Source organism: Pelophylax lessonae (genome assembly GCF_965119305.1).
Source record: "Pelophylax lessonae genome assembly, chromosome: 11".
NCBI lineage: Eukaryota > Metazoa > Chordata > Amphibia > Anura > Ranidae > Pelophylax > Pelophylax lessonae.
This window is the reverse complement of record NC_138778.1, coordinates 53,482,450-53,501,711: the sequence shown is the minus strand read 5'-3', so window position 1 is coordinate 53,501,711 and position 19,262 is coordinate 53,482,450. Positions and strand designations below refer to the sequence as shown.

The 19,262-nt window shown below is 44.6% G+C and overlaps 1 protein-coding gene across 1 annotated transcript in view; it reads left to right on the top strand.

Annotated features, from left to right (window-relative positions):
• Positions 1-19,262, top strand: part of LOC309567533 (protein-glutamine gamma-glutamyltransferase E-like) — a 72,872-nt gene that overhangs the window by 29,766 nt on the left and 23,844 nt on the right. Inside the window, exons 2-7 of the mRNA XM_082272918.1 lie at positions 3,536-3,709; positions 6,398-6,631; positions 8,993-9,111; positions 9,192-9,320; positions 10,903-11,080; positions 13,335-13,470. Coding sequence (XP_082129044.1) covers positions 3,536-3,709; positions 6,398-6,631; positions 8,993-9,111; positions 9,192-9,320; positions 10,903-11,080; positions 13,335-13,470 — 970 coding nt within the window. The remainder of the gene's footprint in view (positions 1-3,535; positions 3,710-6,397; positions 6,632-8,992; positions 9,112-9,191; positions 9,321-10,902; positions 11,081-13,334; positions 13,471-19,262) is intronic.

Sequence of the window (19,262 nt, the reverse complement as noted above, 5' to 3'; positions counted from 1 at the left end):
ATGCTGCATTTGTCCCCTGTGCATCTACAGTGAGAACTGAGCGATTGAACACTGCCAATCGCTCGGTTCTGATACCTCCCAGAGTAGAGAGCTGCTGACTGTCAGTCACCTCTCTCTGCTCTGCCCTCTCGCTCATTATAGCGCTGACGTGTGGAGGGGAGGGGCCTGCTCAGGCTCTCGGCGGCTCGCTGAGAGGCTGAGCCGAGTGTCGGTCCAGGCACCTGGCGGATCACCGACTTCTATTGTGATGACCTGGTGCCTGGACTGATCTGATGATGTCAGCAGAGAGAGGACTTCAGCCTGCTATCTGCTGAAAATGGGTCACAGGAGTGCAGAATGAAGTGCACTTCTGTGATCAATAGGAAGATGTACAGCCAAACGAGCTTTGGCTGCACATCTCCTTTAAATGAAAAAGTCTCCTGCTCTCTTTGCATTGCTTCCTATGTGTGAAATCCCTGGTGTGCCTGCCAGTCCCTCTACTTTCTTATTAAAAACTGACCACTCTAAGCAGAAGAACATACCATGGTTAGTTCCCTAGTTGTGCTGAGAACCTGCTCTCCTCCAATGATCAGATTTGTCCTGACCCCACCCCCACCCCACGGACAGCTTTTCACTGGGAAACAGTGTGCTGATGCTTCTCCTCCCCAAACTCTTAATGCAGCTGAGAACAGAGGTTATGTGGTCACTTTTAAAAAAGGGAAAAAAAGCGTTGATAATGTTTTATATATATATATATACACACAAATGTGTTGCCTTTCATTTCTTTCCTTTCGGCCCCACATCCAATCGCTGTCTAAAGCTTTCAGCCTCAACATTCCCAACAACTCCAAGATATGCCCCTTCCTAACCAACGACACCATATAGCTTCTAATCCACTCCCTGGTTGTTTTTTTGCCTCGACTAGTGTACTAACAATAACTTACAAAGGCACCCACAACTTGGGCCCCAGCTACATCACTAACCTGATTTCAAAATACCAACCAAATAGTTATTTTCTTTCCTTCCAGGACCTCCGACTCTCTAGCTCCCTTGTCACCTCATCCCATGCTCGCCTCTAGGACTTCTCCCAAGCCTCTCCCATCCTCTGGAATGCTCTACCCCAATCTGTCTATCTTCTACTTTTCTCTGTCAGAACATCCCCCACAATTATTACCTCTTATATTTCTTAACCATCCCTCAAGATTGCAAGCTCTAATGAGCAGGGCCCTCTGATTCCTACTGTATTAAAGTGTATTGTAGTTGTACTGTATACCCTCAAGTTGCTAAGCGCTGCATAAACTGCTGGCACTATATAAATCCTGTATAATAATAATAATAATAATAATAATATTTTAAGCTGAATGTTTTGTTTTTTGTTTTTTTACAAGGTTTGCATATATGCATATATTGCCTATTCTTTGAAGAGATTTATTAGTTTTTGTTATGTTAATTGAAATGATTACAAAGTCACATTTTTTTTTTAAATTAAAATAATAAAGAGGTTTATACTTACCTACTCTGTGCAATGGTAGTGCACAGAGAGGCCCCTTACCTCCTCTTCTGAGGTCCCCTGGTGGCACTCTGCTCCTCCTCTTGTGTGTTCCCATAGCAAGCCCTATGCTATGGCAGCACACATGTGGGCTCTCTCTCAAGCCGGGCTGTGTGTTTCCACAGACACACACAGTGTGGCTCGGCTTTGCCCCCGCTTCCTCCTCATAAGATTTGATTTGAAGGAGGGGCAGTGTGTACAGGGAAGTGGGGAAGTGTGTACAGGGAAGTGGGGAAGTGTGTACAGGGAAGGAGGGGCAGTGTGTACAGGGAAGGGGGAGCAGTGTGTACAGTGAAGGGGGAGCAGTGTGTACAAGGAAGGAGGTTCAGTGTGTACAGAGAAGGGGGTGCAGTGTGTACAGGGAAGGGGAAGCAGTGTGTACAGTGAAGGGGGAAGCAGTGTGTACAAGGAAGGAGGGTCAGTGTGTACAGGGAAGGGGGAGCAGTGTGTACAGTGAAGGGGGAGCAGTGTGTACAGTGAAGGGGGAGCAGTGTGTACAAGGAAGGAGAGGCAGTGTGTACAGTGAAGGGGGAGCAGTATGTACAAGGAAGGAGGGTCAATGTTTACAGTGAAGGGGGAGCAGTGTGTACAAGGAAGGAGGGGCAGTGTGTACAGTGAAGGGGGAGCAGTGTGTACAAGGAAGGAGGGGCAGTGTGTACAGGGAAGGAGGGGCATTGTGTACAGGAAGGGGGGGGCAGTGTGTACAAGGAAGGAGGGGCAGTGTGTACAGTGAAGGGGGAGCAGTGTGTACAAGGAAGGAGGGGCAGTGTGTACAGGGAAGGAGGGGCATTGTGTACAGGAAGGGGGGGGCAGTGTGTACAAGGAAGGAGGGGCAGTGTGTACAGTGAAGGGGGAGCAGTGTGTACAAGGAAGGAGGGGCAGTGTGTACAGCGAAGGAGGGGCATTGTGTACAGGAAGGGGGGGCAGTGTGTACAAGGAAGGAGGGGCAGTGTGTACAGTGAAGGGGGAGCAGTGTGTACAAGGAAGGAGGGGCAGTGTGTACAGTGAAGGGGGAGCAGTGTGTACAAGGAAGGAGGGGCAGTGTGTACAGTGAAGGGGGAGCAGTGTGTACAAGGAAGGAGGGGCAGTGTGTACAGGGAAGGAGGGGCATTGTGTACAGGAAGGGGGGGCAGTGTGTACAAGGAAGGAGGGGCAGTGTGTACAGTGAAGGGGGAGCAGTGTGTACAAGGAAGGAGGGGCAGTGTGTACAGTGAAGGGGGAGCAGTGTGAACTATGAAGGAGGGGCAGTGTGTACAGTGAAGGGGAAGCAGTGTGTACAGTGAAGGGGGAGCAGTGTGTACAGTGAAGGGGGAGCAGTGTGTACAGTGAAGGGGGAGCAGTGTGTACAAGGAAGGAGGGGCAGTGTGTACAGTGAAGGGGGAGCAGTGTGTACAAGGAAAGAGGGGCAGTGTGTACAGGGAAGGAGGGGCATTCTGTACAGGAAGGGGGGGCAGTGTGTACAAGGAACGAGGGGCAGTGTGTACAGGGAAGGAGGAGCAATGTGTACAGGGAAGAGGGGAGTGTAAAAAGGGAGAGGGAGAAATTATTGAGCCACTACCAATATTTAGCATAATTTAAATACATTGACTTTTTGCCTTGGCACACTACTCCACAGGTGGCCATCTCTGTAATTAGTTCCTCGTTCTTAAATCCAAAAGTTTGGAAGAATGCATATATATATAATTATGAGGCTGTAGACACAAGAGTTCCTAGGCACTGAGAACGTGCACTGCATGAATCAAAACAAAAGGTAAATTTTTCAGGGTAGTGCTTAGGCAAAGCAAAGTTTCTAAATTTTCCCTAGAACATAGCAGATATTCACATTCGGAGTTCAGGTTTTTTTAGTGGAAATTTTTAGTAATGAAATATTTTAAAAAATATTCTACTTTTAAATTGTGCAAGTGCACACTAGACACAACAATACAATATTAATTCTGATTGATTAATACTATTGTACATATTTTCTTTTTTTTTTTTTTCTAATTTGTTATCATCTTTATCTTTTAGACTTACATGTCATCAGCTATGACTCACATCTCACTACTAATAAACCAAATCATCGCACCAATGCTTATGACTGTGGTGACCCAATCTTCAGACGTGGACAACCATTCACCATGACATTCAACTTTAACCGATCTCTTCAATCAGGGGAAAATATCATATTTACCTTTGATATTGGTGAGTCATCAATACAATCATACTATAAAATACCAACAACCATTTATATACTGTAGATAATGTGGTTGATTTACTAAAGGCAAAAGGGCTGTTCGCTTTGCAGGGGAATTTTCCACAGAGCTTTGAGAATGAGTTGAAGCACCACTGACTTCCACCATCTAATCATGTGCAAGCAAAATATTATTATTTTAATTTTTATTTTTCTTCAATGTGATTGGGTATTTTTTTGTGATTGGGTATTTTTTTGTGAATGGGGACCCCCCCCCCCCCAAGCATAATTGCAGGAATTTGCATATTCTTTCTTTCGTTACCTCCCACCCCTGCACCATCATTCCAGCTTTAGGCCTCAGTCACTGTTCCTGCAGTTCTCTGTAAGGCCGGAGTCTGACGTGGATTCTGATGTAAGGAGGACTGTGCTGGGGACTCAAATTTAATAGGAGACTCTAATGGGAACCCTGATTTGAAGATACTGATTGTATTTTATTCAACCTATTTTAATGGCTCAATTTATTTATTTTTTTTAATTTTCTGTTTTATTTAGGTTTTTTCTCTGCTCCTCTGAATCATATCATGCTGGTTGCAAAAAGTAAAATGTATTATTTTATTTATAAAATTGCTGTTTTCTTTTGGTCCACAAATATTTGTAAAACATACAATGTGGTCTATATACTGAAATGTTTGGAGACCCCTTGCTCTAGTCCAGGGGTCTCTAAACTGTAGCCCGGGGGACAGATGTGGCCTTTGCTTGCCTTTATCTGGCCCTCAGGGGACTATTTCTCCAACTGGTATGATGCACCATCCATCCCACTGACACCAACAAGGGGGCATTATTTCCTCCACCGATACCAAGGATGGGATACTATTCCGCCTACCAATAGGGGCACTACTCCTCCTACTTCTACTGACCACCAGCCCTGAGGCCATATTTATTCTCACTGATGCTGGGCCCGGGACATTTTCTGCCCCCACTGGCCAAAATCCGGCCCTCCTAAAGTCTGAAGGACAAAAAACTGGACCTTTGAAAAGTTTGGAGACCCCTGCTCTAGACATTACAGGTCAACACACCTTGCTCAATTTACCGATCCCTTGGACCAGAAGTGGTAATAGTCTTAATAAGCTCTACACAGTTCCTTCCTCCAGAGACCATAAATAGAGATTTACCCATCATAGGATCCAGTCAATGAGAAAAATACAGACACAGCCACAGCTTTTCTTGTATTTACTAACACTAAGGTAACCTCAACCACTTGCCGACCAGTCCTGTTGACTGTACTGCGGCAAAGTGGCTCGTTCCCGTCCAGCGACACGGACTCCTCCCCTTGTGGGCGGCGCGTGCGCGCCGCCGGAGGATCGCTCCCGCTGTATTCAGTCACAGCATGAGTCGGGCCAGGGGAGGAGCGGCGGTGATCACCGCCCCTTTCCCCGATCGTCGGGGAATCAAGTCTGTGACAGACAGGGTCAGATTGCAGGGTTCAGCATAGCTGAACCTGCGATCTGTCCCTGTGTCACTCAGTCACCTCCCCCCACACATGTCAGTAAGCACCAGGCATACATTAACCCCTCCCTCTCCAATAAAATTAACCCCTTCCCTGCCAGTGTCATTTTTACAGTAACAGTGCATATTTATAGCACTGATTACTGTAGTAATGTCACTGGTACCCCCAAAAGTGTCAAAAATGTCAATCAAGGGTCCGATCTGTCCGCCGCAATGTCGCAGTCCTGCAAAAAAAAAAAATCGCAGATCGCCGCCATTACTCGTTAAAAAAAAAACACCAAAAATGACAGAAATCTTTCCCTTTGTTAGTAAACGCAATAACTTGTGCGCAAACCAATCAAAATACGCTTATTGCGATTTTTTTTTTACCAAACATAGGTAGCAGAAAACAAATTGGCCAAAAATTTTAAAAAATTTAGATTTTTACATTTTTTTTTGGGGGGGGGGGGATTTCATGTAAAAAAAAGTGAAAAATATTGTTATTTTTTCAAAATTTACGCTTTTTTTTTTTATAACGCAAAAAGTAAAAATCGCACAGGTGATCAAATACCATCAAAAGAAAGCTCTGTTTGTGGGGAAAAAAGGACATAAATTTTGTTTGGGTACAGCGTCGCACGACCGCACAATTGTCAGTTAAAATCGCACAGTGCCGAATCGCAAAAAGTGGCCTGGACGTAAGACAGCAAAATCCTCCGGTGGTAAAGTGGTTAACACTTGCTTCCAAACCACTGTGCCTCTGAAAAGCGATCTGCCCTCTATTTACAGAGACATTTGACAGGCACCTGTGTAACGCGTAATTGCCGCATGCAATGTACACTTGAATGGGTCATGTTTGGCTGGTTTACTGCCTTACCTAATATGGCAGGAGTATTTACACGTAAACACCCTTATCCACTGATTTTGCAGTTTGGGGGTTTGGGGGGGGGGGGGGGTGAGTGGAGTCAAATTCTTACGCTTGCCTTTTTTTCTGATTTCAACACATCAACTTCAGGGACAACATGTATTCTTGCTGCCTAATATATCCCACCCACTTTCAGGTGCCATTGTCACAAGATAATCAATATTATTTTACTTTACTTTTTAGTGGTCACATTGTTATGACTGATCAATGTATATAATTCTTGTGGCATACCAGGAAAGATCTGTTACACCTATCCATGTAACTAAAATGTGTGATGGTTTTTCTCCTCTAGGTCCTTCTCCATCAGAGAGCTCCAGAACAAAAGCAGTGATTCCTCTGTTTGGGACTGGAAATAGGAGCCCATGGAGTGCGGTCTTGTTAGCCAACAGAAATAATTCCATTAGTGTGATTATAAACAGCCCTTCAGATGCTGTGATTGGACATTACATTATGAGTGTTACTGGAAACTCTGGCATTCCACAGTCCATTTGTGGATTGTATCTCCTCTTTAACCCTTGGTTTCAAGGTATAAAGCACTTTTTTTCAAATATTTTTATTGAAAATTTGCAATTTACAAGACTCTAACAGAAAGGGAGGGATTTACAAAGCTTGTATCTAACCCACTACCAATATTTCCTTTTACTGCATTGATATTGTCTTTGTACCTAATATCATGAAGTTTTAATTACATTAACATGTACACTATATTGTCAAAAGTATTGGGACACCTGACTTTACAAGCACATGAACTTTAATGGCATCCCAGTCTTATGCCTCGTACACACGCAACGATTATCAGCCGACCGATCGTCCGACTTTTGTCCAAGTTGTGTTTTTTTGGTTGGAATATGCCTAGACTGCACACGAATTTTCTCGGCCAACAAAAATCTACTTCAGAAGTGATGTCATGTTCTGGTTTACTTTCCGTGTGTTTTTTCTTCTATGAGAATGCCCAGTCTTGCTCATCAGATTTTTGTCTGCCGAAATCTGTACTGACTGACGGAAAATCGGCCGCTGTGTTGACAGCCAACAAAAATTTTATAGTATGCACACCAGAATTTTTTCGGCCGAAAAGTCGGAGTCGGTTGTCGGAAGCATCATACTAACAAGCCGAAAATCGGCCGATCGGACGTTGGCCGAAAATTCCCGGCCAATAATCGATGCGTGTGTACGAGGCTTAAGTCCGTAGGGTTCAATATTGAGTTGGCTCACCCTTCGCAGCTATAACAGCTTCACCTCTTCTAGGAAGGCTGTCCACAAGGTTTAGGAGTGTGTCTATGGGAATGTTTGACCATTCTTCCAGAAGCGCATTTGTGAGGTTAGGCACTGATATTGGATGAGAATGCCTGGCTCGCAGTCTCCACTCTGATTCATCCCAAAGGTGTTCTATCAGGTTGAGGTCAGGACTCTGTGCAGGCCAGTCAAGTTCCTCCACCCCAAACTCACTCATTTATTTCTTTATGGACCTTGGTTTGTGCACTGGTCCAAATGATTTTGTGGAGGGAAGATTATGGTGTGGGGTTGTCTTTCAGGGATTGGGCTTGGCCCCTTAGTTCCAGTGCAGGGAATTCTTAAGGCGTCAGCATATCAAGACATTTTGGAAAATTTCATGTTCCCACTTCAGTGGGAACAGTTTAGGGGGTGGCCCCTTCCTGTTCCGACAAGACTGCGCACCAGTGCATAAAGAGATGGATGAGCAAGTCTGGGGTGGAGGAACTAGACTGGCCTGCACAGAGTGCTGACCTAAACCCGATAGAACACCTTTGGGGTGAATTAGAGTGGTGACTGCAAACCAGGCCTTCTTGTTCAACATCAGTGCCTGACCTCACATGCACTTCTGGAAGAATTATCAAACATTCCCATAGACACACTCTTAAACATTGTGGACAGCCTTCCCAGAAGAGTTGAAGCTGTTATAGCTGCAAAGAGTGGGCCAACTCAAGATTGAACCATAATGACTAAAGCTGGCCATACACTAGCCGAAAAATCATTCAAACTAATTTTAGAAAAACTAAAAATCGGCCGTGAGAGCAGGCGATCGTGCCATCATGTAATGACCGAATTTCGATCGATAAATCGTTCGAAGGATGTTTTTCGTTCGGTTTGTCACATATGCCTAGTGCAAACAGTTCGGCCGAGCAACACGTTAACCTTTCAATTTATCGTTCGTTCGGCATATTTATAGCACTGATTACTGTAGTAATATCACTGGTACCCCCAAAAGTGTAAAAAATGTCAGTTAGGGGTCCGATCTGTCCGCCGCAATGTCGCTGTCCCGTAAAAAATCGCAGATTGGCGCCATTACTAGTAAAAAAAAAAAAAACAATAAAAATGACATAAATCTTTCCCGTAGTTAGTAGACGCGATAACTTTTGCGCAAACCAATCAAAATACGCTTATTGCAATTTTTTTTACCAAAAATATGTAGCAGAAAACAAATTGGCCTAAAATGTTCAAAAATTTAGATTTTCTTTTTTTTTTTGGGAATGTTTTATAACAGAAAGTACTTTTTTTTTTTTTTTTTTTTTCAGAATTGTCGTTCTTTTTTTGTTTATAGTGCAAAAAATAAAAATCGTACAGGTAATCAAATACCACCAAAAGAAAGCTCTATTAGTGTGGAAAAAAAGGACATCAATTTTATTTGAGTATACAGCGTCACACAACCGCGCAATTGTCCATTAAATTAACGCAGTGCCAAATCGCAAAATAGGGCCTGGTCATTAAGGGGAGGAAATCCTTCCTGTCTTAAAGAATCACTTCCATGGGGAATTATTCATATTTGCTTTAATGTACCGTTCAGCATAAAGAAATGGTGTCAGCAGCACGTTTAAAAAATGTTATGTCAATCAATAGTTGGTGTTTAAGCTTTTTTTTTTCTGATTTCCAGAGGATGATGTATATTTACCTGATGAGAGTGAGAGACAAGAATATGTTCTGAATGAAAAAGGAGTGATATTTGTGGGAAGTGAACATAGCATCTCACCTCTGTCTTGGAGCTATAATCAGGTATTTTGAGTTTAATATAAATATTCATGGTTTACATTGGTGTAAAACTTAAAAAGTAGCTGGTAACTGTATTATGTTAGTTTGACAGGAGCATGATTGAGATTTGTCTTACTATAATGGACAAGAGCGTTAACTACAAAAATGACCCAGTTTTGGATGTTGCCCAAAGAAATGATCCGCTCTATGTATGCAGGGTTGTCCATGGAACGGTGAGTTTTAACCTACATTACACATCATTTGCACATAGACATGATAAGTAACTAATAAGAAGTCAGAATTAGCCAAGATAGCTGTGGCTAGAAATACTAAGGGGGGGGGGGGTGTATTTGAAAGAGATTTCTCAACAAAATAAAGCATGGAGACATGGATAGATGGGTGAGTTTGCTTTAAATATTAAAAATTATTTAAATAGCATTTTCAGTCTCTGGTGCTCAGATACAGTTTAGCCACTTGCCACTAAATCACGTACCTGGTACGTCATTTGACTTCAAGTGGTTGTACCATGGTGATGCCTGCAGCTTCAAGCATTACCCGGTACCATTTTTTAGAGCCAACAAGCGGCTGGTTAGTTCTATTGATCGACCGATATTGTTTTTTTTTACCGCCAATATTGATATTTTGGTCATCTGATATCAGTATCTGGCCGATATCTGCCGATATTTTTGGACATTAAAAAAAAAATGTATTTCTTTTTTTTTAATGTCTACATGGTACTGTGGTAGAGGGATCTGGGGGTCTAAAAGACCCCAAACCCCTCCTCTGCACTTAAAAGCATTTATAATGCCAAGTTTGGCTGTTTTGAATGCTGTAAGTTTTTTTAATTCGGCGCCGCCAGTACCCGGAAGTGATGTCATGTCATGACATCACTGTGACATGACATGAAAAAAATATGCACTATGCGCTGTGACTGTTCTAATGACATTGGAGTTAAACAACTAGGGTGATCAAAGAGTTAAATGTATGCCTAGCCAATGTTTGCTGTTTTTACTAGGGGAAGAGATGGATTTGACTCCCTACTTTGCAGAAATACAGAATCCATTCCCTTGTTTACAAAGGCAAAACTCTAATCTGAGTCTCTGCCCAATGATAGGTGAGTGCTAGCAGACATTGAGTTCCCAGGACCCGGAGATCGGCTTCTGCTGTGAAAATTCACAGCAGAAGTGGCGCACCGGTGGCGCACACGACCCTTGCAGACAGGAATGCCAACTTATGTATATATATATATATATATGTGATCTGGCGCACAGCTGCTGCCCTGTAGCAGTAAAACTGCTATAGGGCGGTCAGCTAGTGATTAAAAATATGTTTAAGGATTTCTAATGAATGAACAACTGGATTAAATAGGGGCCTTTTATATCTGTCTAAAAGTGTAGTAACTGAAGAAATCTTTGTAGTGAAAATTCAGATAGCAATAAAATCCACAAAGCCATTCTAATCCTTCCCCACTGTATCCAAAACTAAAAAAGTTTTCGCTGGACTTAGAAAATGAAGTTGGCTAGGAAAGTCTATAAAGTGGAAATACCCTGTAAGATTCTGGGCTTGATTTGCTAAAACTGGAGAGTGCAAAATCTGGTAAAGCTGTGCATGGTAGCCAATCAGCTTATAACTTCAGTTTGTTCAATTAAGCTTTAACAAAACAAAAAAACTGGAAGCTCTTCCTGCTACTTGCCTTACTGTTTAGCTAATGTCTAAATACACCTTACCATTACCTATGAAAACCACATTTTTCTAAATAACTTGAGAGTTTATCTAACCAGCCACTCTATCTTTTTCGCATACTGTATCTGCAAGTTGAACAGTAAAGATGAAAATGGCGTTCTTTTGGAAAACTGGAGCGGGTTCTATGATGATGGCATCTGTCCCACCAGCTGGAATGGAAGCTCTGTCATCCTAAAAGATTGGTATTATAAGGGTTTTAAGCCTGTGAAATATGGACAATGCTGGGTATATGGTGGATTACTCTGCACAGGTAAGAAGACATCTACATACAGCTTTACTTAGTAAAGAAATTGCAGCACACTTACTTTAATCTAATAACTACAGCTTGAGCTAAAATAAATTAACTTTAAGAGTTGAGACCGGTACAAACGTTAGACAGTTGCATATATGGCACAATCTTGAGAAATACATGTCTGTTCTGTACCCTATGTCTTTATATTTCACCTTATTTTCCCTTATTAAAACTGTTCTACCACTGGCCAATTTCTATACTGCTGTATCATCAGGGGTTTCATGATTTTTATTGAAATATGCAGGACAGTTTTTCAACAGTGAGAACTGGGACAGCCTTAGCAAACCGTTGGCCAACGTCTATTTGCTGATCAAAACAGGACACTTACTGTTTGATGAAAAAGCATGTGTCTCTGCAACAACTGCCTAAAAAGGCCTTTTTTTAACTGATGAATGAGATTGGGGTGCTGTTGTAAAGCAATCTAATTTTAAAGATTAATTAAGAAGAAAATTAATTCTTAAGCCAAATATGTGCTATCATGTTGAGACCGACCATGACAACTGTACTGTTTCATAACACCACATATAGCTTTAAAGCAGGTCTAAAATTGAAATAAATGTTTTTATTATGTCACCCTTAAAGCTGCACAAAATGATACTCTGTAAGGTATTGAAGAAAAATATAATTGGCAGTGGTACGTCACCCATGGCGGTACCCAGCCACCTTTGTTTTTTTTTTTTATTTCAAAAAAGATTTACTGGACCCACGGCAATTTGAACCTGGGCAGGTTCTCCAAACCCTGCTGTCTAGCATATCTAGACCTCACCAGTCCAGATTCAGAACACTACTTACTCAAAATTGAATCTATCAGCAGTCCCCAGAGACTGTCTTACTGGTGTGCCTTGCTATAGACCTTATTTGCACACTGTTGTCCCTTTCTATAAAGTGCTGTATTGTGCACAGTTTTAAATAGCATAAACATTCATTCCAATAAAACTTCTGTTTAGTGTATGGTAATGTCAAGTCAAAGGAGAAGACTTCCCTGTTATTACAACATAATGACTATAACTTGCCTACTGGGTCATTTATAAACATTTTGCATTATCCTGTATGACATTTCCATAACACCAGAAGTAGGGCTGCACTGATACCGATACTGGTACTTGTTATAGTGACCTCAGCCTGGGTTCACACAGGAGCAGTGTGGGAAACTGCATGCAATTCAGACAGGAATGGCACCACAGTCCTGTTCAAATTGCATGTGATTCTTTGCAGTGCTATTTGAGCTCATTCATTTTGTATGGGCTCAAATTGCACCGCAAAAGTATTGGTACTCGGTATTGGCGAGTACTTGACCGAAAGTATCAGAACTCGTACTCGCTGGTAAAAATTGGTATCAGTGCAACCCCAACTAGAAGTCATTATCATTAGCATCAGTTTTGTCGGTGAAGGTTTTCATTTATCCAGGCCATGTTATTACATGTAGTAGTTTGTCACATTCAATGGGACTTGTTTTGTATTGCTGAATGGATTTTACTGCTCATTCAAGTGGCTTACACAGTTCCAATGAGTGTCAGGAACATACACCAGTATTTATAGTCTCAAGGGTCACTAAGAGGCCTTAATCCAATCACGATGGAATGTGTCAAGGCAGACATTGATTTCCAAGAGCACCATGGGAGTTATGAAAGTATGTGAAAACACCCTTTTCTAAACTAAATGTATGATGCAATCACCTTGGTGCCATTAAGCTAGGACATGAGCTAATTGTTACAGTTGACTACAGGTATGAATTGTAAAACTGTCAGGGTGATGTTAAAAGGGTGTTATATGTAGGTAATAAATGGTGTTGAAGGACGGTTGCCTCCCATGTTTAAGCATAGTTGTTCCGGTTTGAAGTAGATGTCCTCTTTCATCCTTTCTGTAGACCAGATGTCTGCTGTCCAAATAGTACACCACTTTGTTCCTAAAGGCTGTCCCTTTTCTTTAGGGTGTAGGAAGACTAAGTCCTCCTATACTGGTGACTAGATTAAGATGACTGATTTACTAGTGCAGCTTTAAATGTTATGGGTATGGTCCTGAGTCTAATTACAACTAACGAAGGCACTTGGATGAGGGGTGAAAGGTCTTCAACATTGCAGAACATGTCCAAATGAATGCAGCACACTACCACTAGCTCTCAGGTTCATACATTTGTATCAAGGGAACCATAATGTTTTTGTTAGTGCCGTTACTTTTTTTATTTTTTATACCAGTTGTTTTATGTTTGCAGTACTCAGATGCTTAGGCATTCCAACAAGGGTCATCACCAACTTCAGCTCTGCTCATGACAAGAATGCAAACCTGTTTCTAGATTTGCTGTATGACAGCCATGGAACAAGCAACGAATCTCAGCAGGATATGATATGGTAAGCACAAGGGAATAAGAAACATAAACTAGATAAATAAGTAATGGCTAGTAAACAAATGTTTCACTATAGATGAAATAACTTCCATAATCTATTAAAAAATCGGCACTGATTCATATAAACAATATATAAATGGTGCAAAAACGATGTAATACACATTACAGAGGGGCATAGACAAACACACAGTGATTTCTTCAGAAAAAATAAAGGCATCCGGGAATCTTCCTGCATTATACGGATGAAAAACCTGAAGCGACGCTATGACACTTGGCTCTGCCCTACGCGTTTCAGAACTCTGACGGCATCTGGAGCCAGACCCGCTGATTGGTTCCCCCTCTGGCCCCACTGGCTATTACACAAAACAACATACAGACATATCCATGCACCTGCGAGACTTATCAGCGGCTGGTTGCTAGCAAGGATTGCATTGTGGATTGACGCTCACAGAGGGGAGAGAGGTGCTCCATCTTATATCCCACCATCCATCCTACATCATAAGAAGTCCGTGTTACATCCAAGGAGCTTCTAAACACGCTCATTTGAGTGAGCATTGAGGTGAGCGGCCATTGCACACATTTACGTTTATTCACTGGAGCGACACATTTTATCTCCTAGCAACATTGTTTGGAATCACATTTAATTATTTGTTTCATTTGAAGAATTATCACTTCAGACCAGTGGCGTCGGCAGGGGGGGGCTGACCGGGGCTATAGCCCCGAGTGGGCCCCCCAAAAGCCCCGGGTCTCCTGTTGCTTTTTTAAAATGTTTAGCCCCGAGTCCCAAAGCCTGGGTTTGGCCGAGAACTCGGGGCTACATACCTCAGCAGTGTAAAATAAAGCACATCCAATGATTGGTGGGCAATCCGGGGCAGCCGCAAGGAGAATGATTGCAGCTGTCAAGTTTCAGCATTGATGTCAGGTGTGGGCGGGGCCGGTATGCGGGACTCCGCCCCTTTGCTCCGTGCATAGAGAAACAGAAGCTGGCTGGGGAGGAAGGTGGCAGGAGGCTGCTGAATGTGCACACACAGCGGTATATAATTCAGGTTTATTATATACCGCTGTGTGTGCACATTCAGCAGCCTCTTGACACCTTCCTCCCCAGCCAGCTTCTGTTTCTCTATGCACGGAGCAAAGGGGCGGAGCCCCGCATACAGGCCCCGCCCACACACCCAAAATCAATGCTCAAACTTGACAGCGGTGTAACATGAGAATTACCTACCCCGTGAGAAAAACCTACCCTCATCACTTCCGGCCAGGAACAGCTGAGCAGCGCAGCAGTGCGCATGCTCACAGCCCCGGATACCTAATGGGACAACAGAGGAGGTGACTAGTGCGCATGCGCACTAGTATGGAAATCTGTCGGTGTACCGTGAATAAAATCTACCCACGCCGCGGTTACATAAAACAGCTGTGCTGCATTACGAGTCATCTCCGCTCCTGTCCCGGTCACTTCCCTGCTCTCGGCAAGTAAATATAAAAGCGGCTGGCGGCTCCGTGATTTATGTTTTCATACACCCGCCGCCATTTTTATATTTACTTGCCGAGAGCAGGGAAGTGACAGGGACAGGAGTGGAGATCACTCGTATTGCAGCACAGTTATTTTAATGTAACCGCCGCATTACATACAGTGGCGTGAGCCGGAAGTGACGAGGGGTAGGTTTTTCTCACGGGTAGGTAATTCTCACGGAACACCGGCAATCACTCTCCTTGCGACTGCCCTAGATCGCCCACCAATCACTGGATGTGCTGTAATACATTGTCTTTGAAGCAGTCCTAAACACTAAGATATACTCTGAACCTTTTTCAAACATTATTATTGCTTCTAAACTTAAGAAAGCATTAAAATCTCTTATTGAGCATCTGCATCTTTCTTTGGGCTCTAGAGCTGGTAAAGTTTGTAGGAAGAGCTATTGATTGGCTGCGAAAAGATATCCAATTATTGGCTGCAGCTGCACACAGATCCCACCCTCCTGCACCAGATTGTTGAGCTGCCCAAAGGAAAGTATTACAGTTGTCTTCATCAATCTGGGTTAGACAGCATCAGAGGGAATTTAAAATAGATTTAGTGCATATTAGGACTCTGGTAAACTTTAAACTACACTCCGAAGCTCATTGAGCACAGTCACATTTCCCATGCAAACATGTATGTGCAAGTACTGGATGTTGAGTAAGTGAACATGAAGGGAGATTGAACATTGCTTAACCACTTGCAGACCGCCAGACGACTATTTACTGCGGCGGTCAGCCCCTCTCAGGCAAAGCGACGTAGGGCTACGTCGCTAGCCTGTGAGGCTCTAGGGAGCGAGCGCGCACCCCCAGAGGCGCGCTCCCGCACGGTCACGGACTCTCCCGCGCGTGTGCCCGGCGGACCCGATGTCCGCCGAGCACTCGCGATTGTCCGTTACACCGGGAGAAAGGCAGGCGGCTAATGTAAACAAAGCCGCCTGTCACTCTCCCCTGAGTAAGAATAGAGATCATACGGTTCTGCTATTGTTGGTCTCACTTTTGCATCTGTAAACAGCTTCCACTTTTCTGGGAAGGCTTTCCACAAGATTTTGTATTGAGCTTGTGAGAACTTGTGTATTTTTGAGGTCAGGTACTGATGTTGGAGAAGAAGACCTGGCTGTTAGTATTTACGTTTACGCCAAAGGAGTTTAATAGGATTGAGTTCAGGCTGCATTCATTTCTGTTCCATCTGATGCCGGCAGTACTCCTCTCCATACCACCCCATGTCTGACCCCCTGTACTCCTCTCCATACCACCCCATGTCTGACCCCCTGTACTCCTCTCCATACCACCCCATGTCTGACCCCCTGTACTCCTCTCCTCTCCATACCACCCCATGTCTGACCCCCTGTACTCCTCTCCATACCACCCCATGTCTGACCCCCTGTACTCCTCTCCATACCACCCCATGTCTGACCCCCTGTACTCCTCTCCATACCACCCATTGTCTGACCCCCTGTACTCCTCTCCATACCACCCCATGTCTGACCCCCTGTACTCCTCTCCATACCACCCCATGTCTGACCCCCTGTACTCCTCTCCATACCACCCCATGTCTGACCCCCTGTACTCCTCTCCATACCACCCCATGTCTGACCCCCTGTATTCCTCTTCATACCACCCCATGTCTGACCCCCTGTACTCCTCTCCATACCACCCATTGTCTGACCCCCTGTACTCCTCTCCATACCACCCCATGTCTGACCCCCTGTACTCCTCTCCTCTCCATACCACCCCATGTCTGACCCCCTGTACTCCTCTCCATACCACCCCATGTCTGACCCCCTGTACTCCTCTCCATACCACCCCATGTCTGACCCCCTGTACTCCTCTCCATACCACCCATTGTCTGACCCCCTGTACTCCTCTCCATACCACCCCATGTCTGACCCCCTGTACTCCTCTCCATACCACCCCATGTCTGACCCCCTGTACTCCTCTCCATACCACCCCATGTCTGACCCCCTGTACTCCTCTCCTCTCCATACCACCCCATGACTGAACCCCTGTACTTCTCTCCTCTCCATGCCACCCCATGACTGACTCCCTGTACTCCTCTCCCCTCCATACCACCCTATGTCTGCCCTCCTGTACTCCTCTCAATATCACCCCATGTCTGACCCCCTGTACTCCTCTCCATACCACCCCATGACTGACCTCCTGTACTCCTCTCCTCTCCATACCACCCCATGTCTGACCCCCTGTACTCCCTCTTCATACCACTCCATGTCTGACCCCCTGTACTCCTCTTCATAACACCCCATGTCTGACCCCCTGTACTCCTCTCCATACCACCCCATGTCTGACCCCCTGTACTCCTCTCCATACCACTCCATGTCTGACCCCCTGTACTCCTCTCCATACCACCCCATGTCTTACCCCCTGTACTCCTCTCCTCACCACCCCATGACTGATCCCCTGTACTCCTCTCCTCACCAACCCACGTCTGACCCCCTGTACTCCTCTCCATACCACCCCATGTCTGACCCCCTGTACTCCTCTCCATACCACCCCATGACTGACCCCCTGTACTCCTCTCCATACCACCCCATGTCTGACCCCCTGTACTCCTCTCCATACCACCCCATGTCTGACCCCCTGTACTCCTCTCCATACCACCCCATGACTGACCCCCTGTACTCCTCTCCTCTCCATATCACCCCATGTCTGACCCCCTGTACTCCTCTCCATACCACCTCATGTCTGACCCCCTGTACTCCTCTCCATACTACCCCATGACTGACCTCCTGTACTCCTTTCCATACCACCCTATGTCTGACCCCTGTACTCCTCTCCATATCACCCCATGCTTGACCCCCTGAACTCCTCTCCATACCACCCCATGTCTGACCCCCTGTATTCCTCTTCATACCACCCCATGTCTGACCCCCTGTACTCCTCTCCATACCACCCCATGACTGAACCCCTGTACTTCTCTCCTCTCCATACCACCCCATGACTGACACCCTGTACTCCTCTCCTCTCCATACCACCCTATGTCTGCCCCTCTGTACTCCTCTCAATATCACCCCATGTCTGACCCCCTGTACTTCTCTCCTCTCCATACCACCCCATGACTGACCTCCTGTACTCCTCTCCTCTCCATACCACCCCATGTCTGACCCCCTGTACTCCTCTTCATACCACTCCATGTCTGACCCCCTGTACTCCTCTTCATACCACCCCATGGCTGACCCCCTGTACTCCTCTCCATACCACCCCATGACTGACCTCCTGTACTCCTCTCCTCTCCATACCACCACATGACTGACCCCCTTTACTTCTCTCTTCTCCACACCACCCCATGTCTGACCCCCTGTACTCCTCTCCATACCACCCCATGTCTGACCCCCTGTACTCCTCTCCTCTCCATACCACCCCATGACTGACCTTCTGTACTCCTCTCCATACCACCACATGACGGACCCCCTTTACTTCTCTCTTCTTCACACCACCCCATGTCTGACCCCCTGTACTCCTCGCCATACCATCCCTCCATCCCTTGACTGACCCTTGACTGACCCTTGACTGAGGGGGGCATTGGGTGGAGCTTGGGCGGTACTTACTTTTAAATATGGGAGGGGCTTGGGCGGGAGTTTAAAATGTGGGAGGGGTTATCAAGTTTATCTTCGGGCTGAAGCCCCTGGTCTTTTTTCCACCTAGCAACGCCCCTGCTTCAGACACTTTTTTATTGACATATTTCTTGTGCACTGTCTCACTATTGGACTTCATTATTACATTAGTGCACTCACCATTTACTTTGTTGGATTGTATTTTTATATATCACCATTTGTTTTGATATATTTATTGACATCAGTGATTTGTTTAGTTTTCACATGCTTCCTATGCCCTTTTTGCATGTTTGATTTGTATGCACCAATTATATTACATCATTTTTGCACCATTTATATATTGTTTATATGAATCAGCGCTGATTGTTTATACCATATTATACACGGTGGAGAGTGAGACACCGAATAGAATTGGCTGCTTTTTCTGTTCTATTCTATTCCTTTTTGTATATCATATTGCTCACGGTTTTTGGCACCAACCGTTGGTCTTGCTCATCAGTCTTATCCCTCAGGTAGCGCATTGGTCTTCCTGCATTTCAATTTCCATAATCTGCATTAATCTAAATGTCCGTTCGTACAATATAGCTCTGTGGTAATACATGCATCGCAAGTGCTTTATTGTGCAATTAAATGTGCTGCGGTACTGTAGCCCATGCTGGGCACTGACACTGATACTGGGTTCAAACGCAGAAAATAAATGGTCCTGCAGAATCAT